This window comes from Miniopterus schreibersii (genome assembly GCF_964146895.1).
Source record: "Miniopterus schreibersii genome assembly, chromosome: 11".
NCBI classification, from domain to species: Eukaryota; Metazoa; Chordata; class Mammalia; order Chiroptera; family Miniopteridae; genus Miniopterus; species Miniopterus schreibersii.
Genome location: NC_138111.1, coordinates 43210764 through 43222723, shown reverse-complemented (window position 1 = coordinate 43222723; position 11960 = coordinate 43210764). Strand labels below are relative to the sequence as shown.

General features: G+C 42.8%; 1 protein-coding gene across 3 annotated transcripts in view; it reads left to right on the top strand.

Annotated features, from left to right (window-relative positions):
• The first annotated feature begins 6929 nt into the window (after nucleotides 1-6929).
• Nucleotides 6930-11960, top strand: part of PUM3 (pumilio RNA binding family member 3) — a 37343-nt gene continuing 32312 nt past the window's right edge. For 2 of the 3 annotated variants that reach the window (XR_013999927.1, XM_081152390.1), the window contains exons 1-3: nucleotides 6930-7004; nucleotides 9138-9229; nucleotides 10340-10558. Coding sequence is in view for 2 of the 3 variants with exons in the window: in XM_081152390.1 (XP_081008516.1) it covers nucleotides 9148-9229; nucleotides 10340-10558 (301 nt within the window). In the remaining variant the exon portion in view is untranslated. Of the gene's footprint in view, nucleotides 7005-8741; nucleotides 8789-9137; nucleotides 9230-10339; nucleotides 10559-11960 lie in introns of those variants that run through there. The other variant, XM_081152391.1, reaches the window with a different exon arrangement.

Below are 11960 nucleotides of genomic sequence, written 5' to 3'. Positions count from 1 at the left end.
TTAGTGTCCCTGTCTTGTGGACAGGCTCTAAGAGCTCCCTCCCTTGCCCATACTAAATCTCAACAATATGGTGCGTTGGAACAAACACTGGGTTGTGTGACTTCTACTTTCAATGCTAAGCAATACTTTGATTTCAGTAGTTTATGTAATTTATGGTCCCAGAATTTTTTTTGAGGTCTTATTGCTTTGCATTGCTAAATACTAGCTACTACATCAAAGACTCCATGGCAGAAATGAATATTGCCCCCAGGATAGAAAAAGGACAAGAGGACTAGGCTTCTAAAACCCTGATGATAGTTTTGGTTTTTGTCCTGGTCTTGCCACTAAACTAGTCATGTGACTGTGGCAGGTAGAGTGCTCTCTTTTCTCCTTCCGGCAGAGAACCTACTGGAGACATGAAAGGTGTGGTTAGCTGAAAGCCTCCAGCTCTCGCACCTTCAGGATCCACCATGGTACTCGAACCAAGGTCACAGTCGCCTGGGCCTTCTCCAGACCAACAGCAGAACATGAGTACGAGAGCCAGGGCTTTCCTTCCCAGCTCGGGACTCGTCTAGTGGTCAGTCTTTGCCTTGAGGCCCATACCAGCCTGCCCAACTCTTCCTCAGAGCCTTTCTCTAGGTCTCTTCCTACACAACCCTTCCTTCCCACACTGAAGGCAGAGGTTCTCCCACTTACCCCATTCCCTCTTTCCTTTATCCTTCACTGGCCATTCCCCTGCATAAATCTCTAACATTTCTAACTCTGCCTTTGCTTTTTCTTTCCAGAAAACTTGAAATTACACAATTGGTACTTATAGTGGTTCCAGAAAGCTGGTAACGAGATGGGATTTTGAGACTGGATCACTCAGCATGGGCCAGCAAGGACGACCACCATCCAAGCGGTATGTGGGGCACAGCCAGTCCTTGGCACAAGATGGTTGCTGAACTACTATAACGGCTTATAGGAGCTAAGTTATGCTCCACCTGTTAATTCGTAAAGCGAGTTGGACCCAGCAACAACCCATTGTAAGATGGAAATGGCATGTCAGGGACTGAGCCCGAGTAAGACTGGAGGGCATGAGTTAGCTGCCTGAGAAGGGAGCACAGACCTCCCTATCACCACAGGACTGCACCAGCCCCCGTTTCTCAGCTCTCACCTTGGCCATAGAGCAGGGTACCTTACAAACAGCTGAAAGAGGAAGAAAAAGCCCACGTATAGTTTACAAATGAGTTGGCTCAGTGTGGGGGTACACACTGAGACTACACAGCATCATTTCAGCCTCGCTCGGGCTCAAACAGTGGAGAGAAAACCTCCCCAACAGGCAAGCAGTGTGCACGGTCATCCACTTCATGTGGAAGGAGTGGCGCCATATGATCGCATGACCTCCTTTGCTGTGAAGTGTGTCCCCTGCTCAGAGGCTGTGCTATGTAGGATCCATGCCTATCCACTCCATGAACTTCTAGGAAGCGGTGCTGGCTGAGGCTCTGTGGGCAGGAAAGGCAAGTCCATGCTTGCAACGGGACTCTGTCCCTGTGAGGAGAAACTGCTGGCTGCTCCTAAATGAAAGGAGCCCAGTATCACCCGCTTACCAGCAGGTGGCCTGCAGGGCTCTTTGGGAAATAGTGCCTCTCAGGCTCAGCAGTGGTTTCTGTTGCTGACAGGTTCTACTTCCGAGGAAGCAGTAATTAGATTGTTAAGTGGAAGTTTATGCTGTTGGGCCCACGTGTGGCCTCCATCTCTGCCATTCCACTCATGTACCCATCATGCCAGTTTAGATGCTGAAGCCGACTAACGCTGAAAAGCTGACTGATGGCAGCTGGCTGAGTCATGTTGTCTGAACACTCGGTTGTTCAGTGTTCACTGAGTATTAACATGTGGAAATGTTCACATTTTGCGTCCACTCTCATATGTCCATCCACATGCCTCTATCCTGGACCTCCTTATCTCCCATCCCCTTTTCCTTCCAGGCCTCCGACCAGCAATGATTAGGGGATTGGTTCCAGGGCACTCCTTGGATCCCAAAATCCAGGGATGCTCAAGTCTTGCATATAAAATGGGGCAGAACAGTGCATAATACCTCTGATCAAGCCTAAAAATGATATTTAAACAAAAACTTAAACAAAACAAAAATGTTAATTGCTAAAACCCAGAGCTGGTACACGTTGTTTGAGGAGTTTTATTTTTATAAAATCATAGTACAATGTAAGTGCCCTATGTATACATGACAATTCTGGGGCTTTGAGTGATATTAATGATCACTATTTTTATTTCTCCATCACATGCTGACATGATCTTTCATTAAAGGTGGCACTTTGTACAACAATCAGGTAAACTTTCATTTTGGTCATGTGATTTTTTTCACTACTCTTAAGCATTTCACCAAAGAAAATAAATTAGGACAAGGTCAATTTTGTGTTTACTGGACAGCAGCCAGAACACTATGAATATGCAGCTAATGTTTAGGCTATATTAGTACACGTTTTAGCAAATTAATCGTATTGAAAGCATAATCCTCCCTCCTCCAAAGCAGTTCTTTTGTACTAAAGAAAACTGTGTTGGCAACTGCTCAGTTTCCATGGATTTATGATTCCAATAGGTTCTGAAAGTAAAATCCAGTCTTTGCCAAAATCTCACTTATGCTTTATATCAATAACGTGCCCTTTATCCCTTCTTATTCATTTTGGAAGCAAAGAAACACCACCAATTAGTTAAGAATCCATTAATTAGAACTCTAAAGAACTGATTTTGGGGAAGGGAGATGTGTGGGAGCTAACACCTAACACACTTTATTTTTACAAAAAAGAGAAACATTGCACAAAATCACAAGGAATTGGAAAAAAAAACAAATATTTTTCAGAATACATATGAAAGTGTATAGTTCAAATTTAACGCATTTTCAGTATCTAATGATAGTAAATCACTATAGGGGACCTCAAGGAACAAGATATTCTCACAGAAACAAGTGTATTATACATTTATTTCTGGTGTCTGCAAAAGAGGGACCAGAAAGTTACAGGTTTAATCCTCAGTTAACTAGAAAATCAAATCAACAACTGAACTCCACTCCTTTAGCAAGTGACTCTTAATATTAGCTGCACGTTAGCATGATCTGGGGAACTTTCCAAATTTTCAATGCCCAGGTCTCACTCAGACAAATTAATCACTTATTACTGGTTTTGTTTTTTGCTTTTAAAACTCTCCAGGTGATTTTCATATTTGGCCAAGATTGAGATTCCACCACGGATACTACAATTATTTTAAGTTCTAGCTTACTATTATTGAATTTTAAGTTTTAAACCAGATTAGTTTAAATTACAAATTAAATCTGTACTGCAGGATGGAGGCATATTTGCCAAGTGACCTTTACTTTTACTACTGGAAAAAGAGTGAAATCTAAATGCCTGGTTAACATTATGTCTGATGGACTTCCAATCCTGGGGGTGCCCATGTGACCCAGTTTTAGGCACTGAAATAGAAGGGGAACCTTGCTGGGCCTTTTCCTTCTGGAATAAAAAGATAGCAGCCTACTGTGGGGAAAAAAGTGAATTTCATTCTTTTTTCCATTCTTCTAGCCCTGAACTCTGATATAAATCCTGAAACTGAGTAGTACATCTTGCAGTCAGAAAGCAACAGTGAAGTAACTCAGACAAAGACAAATGCTGTATAACCTTACTTATATGTGGAATCTAAAAAAGCAGAACTCATTGAGACAAAACAGATTGGTGGTTGCCAGAGGTAGAGTGGAGGGAGATGGAGGGAAGGTAATGGATAAAGGTAGTCAAAAGGTACAAATGGGGAAAAAATAAAAAATAAATGAAAGCAGCAACTGCGAAAATCAAGTTGGCAAGCTGAGCATAGAATCTGTGAAAGAATGTGAGTCTTTGATGACAGTATGGAGTCATTAAACTAGAGCAGCGATTTTCAAGTGGTGTGCCGCAAGAATTTTTAAAACATGCAATACCTGACTATTTAGTGGGGGGCACTGACCTCTTTTCCTTTAGATTGTTCAAATAAAAAAATGACAACAGCAACACAACAATAGCTGTCCAGTGTAAATGAATAAAAATTATACCTACTTTTGTTAGATCAGTGAAAAATATATTTTTTGGTGTGCCACAGAACTTTAGTAATTAGTTTACGTGTGCCACAGGATGAAAAAGGTTGAAAATCGCCGAACTAGAGCAACCAACTACCTTCAGAATTTTGTTGTGTTAAGAAAATTATTGCGTAAGCCACTATTAGCTGAACTCTTCTTACAGCCAAAGGCATCTCTAATGGACACAACTTGGTTCTATCTCTGTCTCTCAAGCTATGAATCACTAAACATTTATTATTGGCTAATAATTTTACAGTTATTATCACTTTTGAGTCACAGAGCATCCCCAAAAGAGAAGTTTTATTCCCATTTTACATATACGGAAACTGAGGCCCATACAAATTAACTATCTTGTCCATGGTCATACAGACCTTGGATTCTAATCCAGATTCATTTGATTCAAATGCCACTCTTAATTATATTGCTGCAAACCTTTTGGATATGTACAAGTCTAGCTGCTCTGATTAAATTGTAATTTTATATATATATAATTTTAATTTAATCCTCACCTGAAGATACATTTATTGATTTGAGAGAGCAAAGGGGAGAGGGAGGGAGGGAGGGAGGAAGAGAGGGAGAGGGGGAGAGAGAGACATATCCATGTGAGAAACATCAATTGGCTGCCTTCCTCCTTATGAGTCCCCACCAGGGACTGAACCCACAACCTAGGTATGTGCCCTGGCCAGGAATTGAACTCGCAACCTTTTGGCATATGGGATGACACTCCAACCAACTGAGCACCCTGGCCAGGGGTGTATTCTGTATTATTTAGGAAGAGCATTTTGTGCTTCTAGGAATACAAATAATACTTGACATTTAGATTACTAGATAATTGAAGAACTGATAACGTGGTTAACTGCAAAATTATAGGATAAGCTCTGTTTCTGTTCTGTAAAACCACAAGATACTTTCAATTCACTACAAACAAAAGCACTCAAGTGAAGTTACTTTTTGACAGCATAAAAGACTTGATAAATAATATTATTGTTAATCTAGGACTTTGGTATGTGATTTTTTTCTCCCTGGTGAAAAGACACATGAATAGTAGGGTTTTGATGTACATGTTTAAGACAGCTATATGGAAGCGTCTGAGAGGGTATAAGGTGCTGCTGTCTGTGGCCTTTACAAGTGTCTCTCTCCCAGGCCTTGTGTGCTGGATGTATTTGTGAAGATTTTTTTTTTTTTTTTTTTTGCTAGCATGTACCATACTATTTGCCTAATAGGTACTGCTGATAGACCTGCAGTTCTTGCTCTGTAGTCTCTTCTCTTGGGCATTTACTGGAGAATTAAGGGATTAAGGAAAGCAGTACAGAGGCAGCCATTGTGTTCGGATTCAGGCTCACCAGATCAAAACTACTGCGTTTCCCCTTTTTCCATAAAACGAGGGGGAAAGACCTACTTGAACTGCTCTTGTGAGACTTGAGTGAGCTGAAATGCAAACGTTAAGGGTTGAGGCAGACAACAGGCACTTAGCAAACACTTCCGTGCGGAGTGGTGGGATAGGTGCCTGGGAAGTAACCATGGCCCTGCCCTCAAGAAGCCTAGCGCCTTGAGGGGCAGTAAACTGTGTGATTTGGAAAACAGTAAAATCTGAGCTGGACACATCTGGTATCAATTCCAATTCTTTTAACCTTCCAGGTGGCCCTGCAAAAGATACGTCAGTGCCCTAACTCCAAATCCTGTGAGAGTGACCTTCCTTGGGAAAAGGATCTTTCCAGATGAGATCATCCCGGATTATTCCAATGGGCCCCTAAATCCAACGACAAGCTTCTAACAGATGGGAGACACAGAAGAGAAGGAAACTGGGGTCCTGAGGCTGCAAGCGCAGGAATGAAGAACTACAGGGGCTGGAAGGGGCGAAGGGTTCTCCCCTTGAGCCTTTGGAAGGGGCGCCCCCCTCGCCAGCGCCTCGATGTTGGACTTCTAGCCTACAGGGCTGTTAGAGAATCAACTGTGTTGTTTGACACGTTTGTGGCGTCAGCTCCCCTCACCTGTAAAATGGGGTCGCTCTCCTAAGGAGCCTCGCTTTCCGAAGCGGAGAACGGGGAGCCTGCGGTCTGCGGGCGGGCGGGCAGGCGTCGGGCCGCACGGACGCCGAGCGCCACCACGGCCCCTCGCTGTGCTCCGAGCTCGGCCAGGCTCTCTGTTTTACTGGTCAGGTAATCAGGCTCAGGGAAACTGAGTAATCTGCCCAAAGCCACACAACCAGCAAGCGAAAAACGCCGCGCTTACGATTCCAACCGACCCCTCAGGTTTCGCTTTTGTCCTTCGCATTAGACTGTTAGAGAGAATGCCTATTAACGCACTCCACGGACGTTTACTCTTTTAGCATTAGTGCAGGCGACAGGAAAACCCCGCCAAGAAGCCGGCTTCCAAATCTGCTCAGCGCCCCGGCCTCGACCCGGGATCCAGGCGCTCGGGGTTCGATTCCTGGTCAGGGCACTTGCCCGGGTGGCGGGCTCGATCCTCAGTCGGGGCGTGCAGGAGGCAGCCGGTCAATGACTCTCTCATCACTGATGTTTCTTTCTCTCTCCTCCTTGTCCCTCTCCTTTCCTCTCTCTGAAGTCAATTTAAAAAAAAAAAAAAATTCACCAAAATCTGCGCAGCCCTCGCGAGAAACCACTGTCTTCCAAGACTCGGGACCTACAGGGTTAATGACGTCACTTCCGGGAGCCGCTAACACGCCCTCGACGACGGATCCCTTCCAGGACCAAAACGCGCGTGTGGCTCCGCCCACGTGCCTCTAGATGAGGTAAATAGGCGCGGGCCAATAGAAATGCCGAATAGCCGATTCTCTGGCTAATCCCCGCCCATTAGCCCAAGCTCCTCTGCGGAAGAAGAAAAAAGTGGGCCGGGGGCGGGGCAAGCTCAGGAAGCGGAAGCGGCGGTGTGAGCCGGGAGCTGTCTCCGGCCGGGCCGCACGTGTGCGGTGAGTGTGGCGCGCTGGGCGGCCGCTCCTGGGAGGGATTCGCCCCAAGCCTGGCGCTCGAGCGGGGGGGGTCTCGGGTCCGCCGGAGAGGAGAGAGGTGCTCACACCTGTCACCCGCCGGGCAGTCTTGCGTGGTCGTTTCTAGTCTGGGAGTTTGGAGATTGACGGGAGTCTGGGGACCAGGGCCGGTTGAACGATACACAGATTGTAGGTACTGAGAGACAAGTTTCTCACTGTCAGAGAAGGAAGTTACAAATAAGTAGGAGAAGACGAGCAGGGAACTTTGTAGCACTTGATTAGAACTGGAGACATTAGCGTGAGTTTATTTAATACATGCGGAAATAGAGGTTTGTGTGTGCACATAGGTTAGTGTACACTAGACCTGAAAGCAGTGACATCCCAGCGACGGGAGGCACACCTAGCGCTCATATCCTGCTTTTTAAATGCCCTTCTCAGTGAAAGGAGCCACGGTTCCTTGGAGAAATGACTGACTCCACAGCTATCCCAGGGAAAATACGAGGCGAACTTAGAACCAGTACCGGGAAGCAGGGACTTGCTTTTAGAAAAAGATGGGGCTGATCGAAAGGACGCAGCAAACCGAAAGATTTCCCACTCGCCAAAGTTGGAACAATTTGAGCGACAAAATAACAATAGTATTAGGTTATAACCCAAGTAATAAAGTATCTATGAAACCATACTGATGTAAATAAGTGGGGGAGAAGAAACAAGTTTTCTGGTAATGAGGGAGCTGGAAAGTCACCGTGCAAACACCACGGTAATTGCTGCAGGCAAGATTCACTGGAGAATGGTAAAACTAGTGGGAGAAATACAGAATATTGCATAATCTCAAAATATATCACCCAGAATATTTATTAGTTGCTATGCTGACTTTAACATACATATTTTAACAAATTCTTTAATACTCCTCCCTCTAGGAAGTAGAACATAATTCCCCTCCCCTTCAGTTTGGGCGAACATAGTGACTTGATTCTAAATAGAGTATGGAAAGGGAAGCATAGTAACTTTATACTGGAGAAACCTGGCAAACAGTACCTTAACCGAGCCATCAAGGTTAATATTGCCAGTCATGTCGATACCTTGTTCCTCATAATATGATGTGATGTCAGGGGCACTTCACTTCTGTGATTTTCTTCCCCCCAAATTCATAAAGCCAGTCTAATAGAGACAAAATATCAGACAAACCCTAAATGAAGGATATTCTACAAAGTGACTAACCAGTCATTTTCAAAAGTGTCTCAGTCATGAGAAACAAGTAAAGATTACAGATTGTCACAGAAATATGGTATTGTCCAAGGACCCCTAACATCTACACTAGAGGATCAACTTAAGAAATTTAGGAATGAATGGAATATACAACTTTGGAAGGCAGAGAGTAGCCAAGTCACTTTTGCTCTTGACGTCCTCTGCTGCTTTCAGGAGCCCTGCCTGAGTTAGGGGTTATCTGGTGTCTGCCCTGTGCACCATGGATGGGGTTTCTGTACCCAGTTAGGCAGATTCCTCAAAATGAAATAGTAAATGTTTCAACATAGTCGTATTTTGGAGGTCACTGAAAATTACTTAAAGAATAAATTAAACATTTGAAGTTAGTCTTTGTTTTAGCTACATTGTGTTACCTGGGGAACTTTTAGATAATCTTTTATTTTTGTTCATTAAATTTGAATATATAATAAATGCAACCTGTTGTTTATTTCTGGCTTTTTAAGATAGAGACCCAAGAAAACAAATGGTAATGTTGTCAGTTTCTCATCACAAAGTCTTCCCAGGTAATAAGAAACATGAACACTGACATGTGTATCACATTTAATATAAATAATGGTCTATTTTTAGCCAGTAGTATTGCCGAAGTATTGCCTCCAAATATATCACACACTAGTCATGATGTGCACGTACAAGTTTGTGTGTGTATTAGTGGTGTTTTTTGTGTTGGTATCTTGTTTATTTTCAGTTGTAAAATTTTAGAAGCAGTGATTGTTTACTTCCTGGACATGTGTGGGCAACCACTTGAATTGCCCTGCTCTGTGAGCTCAAAGACTCAATGTGGCAGTGACTACTTAATGACTCTTAGATGAGAGCAATTCAGTGATCCTTTTGGGTTTTGTTTTTGTTTTCCAGAGTTGCTATAATGGACGTCAAAGCAAAAAAAAAATTCACAGGAAAAGGTACAAAGACATCACAAGAGAAAAACAGATTTTATAAAAGCAATGGTAAGATGGCCTTATCAAAATATGCTTCCCCTGTGGCAGTTTGTTTGGCCCTTATCTTTGGAGGGAGGGGCTTGTGGGATGAAGAGGCATGTAGCAAATTGCAGTCTTTATTGGTGGGTTAGAATTAGGATTAAAATAGGAAAAATCTGTGTTGCTGTGTGTTAGTGTGCATGTTCCCTGCGAAACTAACACATTTAAGAATAATTGCCAGGATAATTGGGGGATGCTATCCTCACAAAAGACTCCTCGTGTCAGCTAGTGATACTGTCGCCTCATGTTAGTCACACTAATTCACCACATTTTATTTTAATGTTTGATAAAGTGTGGCTGACTAATATATACTACTGGTAAACTACATACTTTTATCTTCAAGATTTCTAATTGTGATGTCTTTATTATTCCATCAGGTGTCAGTATTGCAAAATAGAAAAGTCAGAGTCTGTGCAAATGATCGTTTCCTAAGCAATCTTGTGTGTTTTTTTTCTTACAGCAGTCTTAGGGCATAGCTGTTGCAGTTTTCATTTCATTTGTTAGGTACTTAATTTGCAAGCTTTGTTGACCAAAGAATATTTTTGTCAAATAACTTTATTATAGGCTTTGAAAATTTTTTTCAAAAATTAGAATTTTTGAAAAATTAACATCTTTAATTTGTCTATATGGTATACCTTCTAAATTTCAAGTGTTTATTTTATTTTTAGATTCTTATAATTTTATTGAACCTTTAGAAGTTATGCATAAAGACTTTAATGACATGGAGACATTAAAGTAGAATACAAAGGTATATAAATAATACCTCATTTCTACTCTGTACTTAAAATAAAGAAATACATCAGCCTGACAACTAGTTATCTCTAGAATTATGGATAGTTTTATTATGTATTTCTCTACTTTATAGGTTTTCTGTAATGAACCTATATTATAATTTTATAATCAGAAAATTTTTTAATTATGTTTTGGTATTTTAAATCCTGGTCTGTTCCATATTTGAGAGTAAGACAAAGTATGTTTCACCAAAGAGGGTGTAATTTTCTGTAACAAATACATCCCAGTGGATAAAAGAGATCTTGGCTCAGGATCATTGAACTAATAATTATTTATTATCGACACTAGATTCTGGTTCTTCAAAGACATTCCCAAGAAAAGTTGTTAAGGAAGATGGACCTAAAGTCACATCTAAGAACTTTCAGAAAAGTGCCACAAAACCAGGGAGAAAAGGTGTGAAGCAGTTCAAGAACAAGCAGCAAGGGGATAAAGTACCAAAGAACAAATTCCAGCAGGCAAACAAATTCAGCAAGAAGAGAAAATTCCAGCCAGACAGCAAAAGCGATGGTAAGCACCGATAGCTTCAGCATGGTTTTTGTGGGATCCTTCCCCTGCCTGAGCAGTTGCCAGAACCACTGTGCATAGGGACCCCAGAAATCTGTTAGAGACCTCGGTTCTTGTTTCTTGACAGGCAGTATTTGGGGTGGGGGCGAAGAGTAAGTGGTATTAAATAAACCACAGGAAGCATCTTCCTTGGTCAGATTGTCCTCCAGTGCTTGGAGTTCCTTATGTCCTAGGCCCTTGCTGAATTACCTAGCCCTAGAGTTAAGCTAAGTTGTAATGGCTTTATACAGAGGAATATCAATAAAACATTCCTTTTTGTGGGCTACCATTCATTCATTCAGTCAGTCATTAAACAAATATTTGAGTTTTCTGTACACTGTGGTTGGAGATGGGAAAAATAACCAGTAAGTGTACAAGCCCTGTCTAATCAGCATAGAAGCTGGCCTCAAACAGTTAGCGTGTCCTGCTAAATATCTGCCTTGGCTAAGGATGTCTTGATGAACAAGAGATACATGGTCCCTGCTTTCACAATGCTTAGGCCACTCCAATACGGTCAACCCATGAGATGGCCCAGGTCCAGCAGGCAGTTCCAAGGAAGGTGTAGTATACACATGGCATATTTGACTGTCATTGGTTCAGGACAGCTTGCTAACTGATGGGATGTACTGGCAGGGCTCCTATTTGTCTGTTGAAACAAACTGCTGTTATCTTTGTCATGATGTTCCAGGGGTCATTTCTAACCCAGAGCTTTGCTGTCTGCTGTACAGCATGCCCCTCTTGAGTATTATCTTCCATTGGTCTCCAGGTAGCATGGGCCATTGTACATACACCTTCTCTGCAGCATCATGGGAATTTCCCTGTCTTTCCTTTTTTTCTCCAGCTTGGCATATCCTAACTGCTCCTTTGCTGCCCACTGAGACACTGCCATACGGCCTTCTCAGTGCAGTTCCCCAGCCCTGACCCCTGCTCTCTACTCTCCCCGGGGCTGTTCACTAGAGGGACAGCAGCCTTAAGAAAGGGAGGCTGGGAGAGGAAGGAAGGGACATTTTCATTGTTTTTCATTAAGCCTGCTGGGTCCTTTTATGCTCCAGCTCCAGTGTCTTCTCTTCATCATGTTTTCTTCCTTTTCCCTCCATCATGACCACACCCCACAGTTTCTCTCTCAGGTTTCCTTTCCTACCTCTTTCCTCCCCTCTCCGATAGCTCCTAAATCTCCCTTTCTCTACTGGGATTCTTGGCACCTGCATTTTAAACACACACGTTCTCACATCAAGATCCTGAGATCCTGTAGCCTGGTTCCTTCTATGGGGGATATGTTCCTGACATCTCAAAATGGAGCTCTGATTTTGTTTTCTCGTATTTTCATACTAGCAACTGAGGGAGCTTGGATACTAGTCATCCCTAA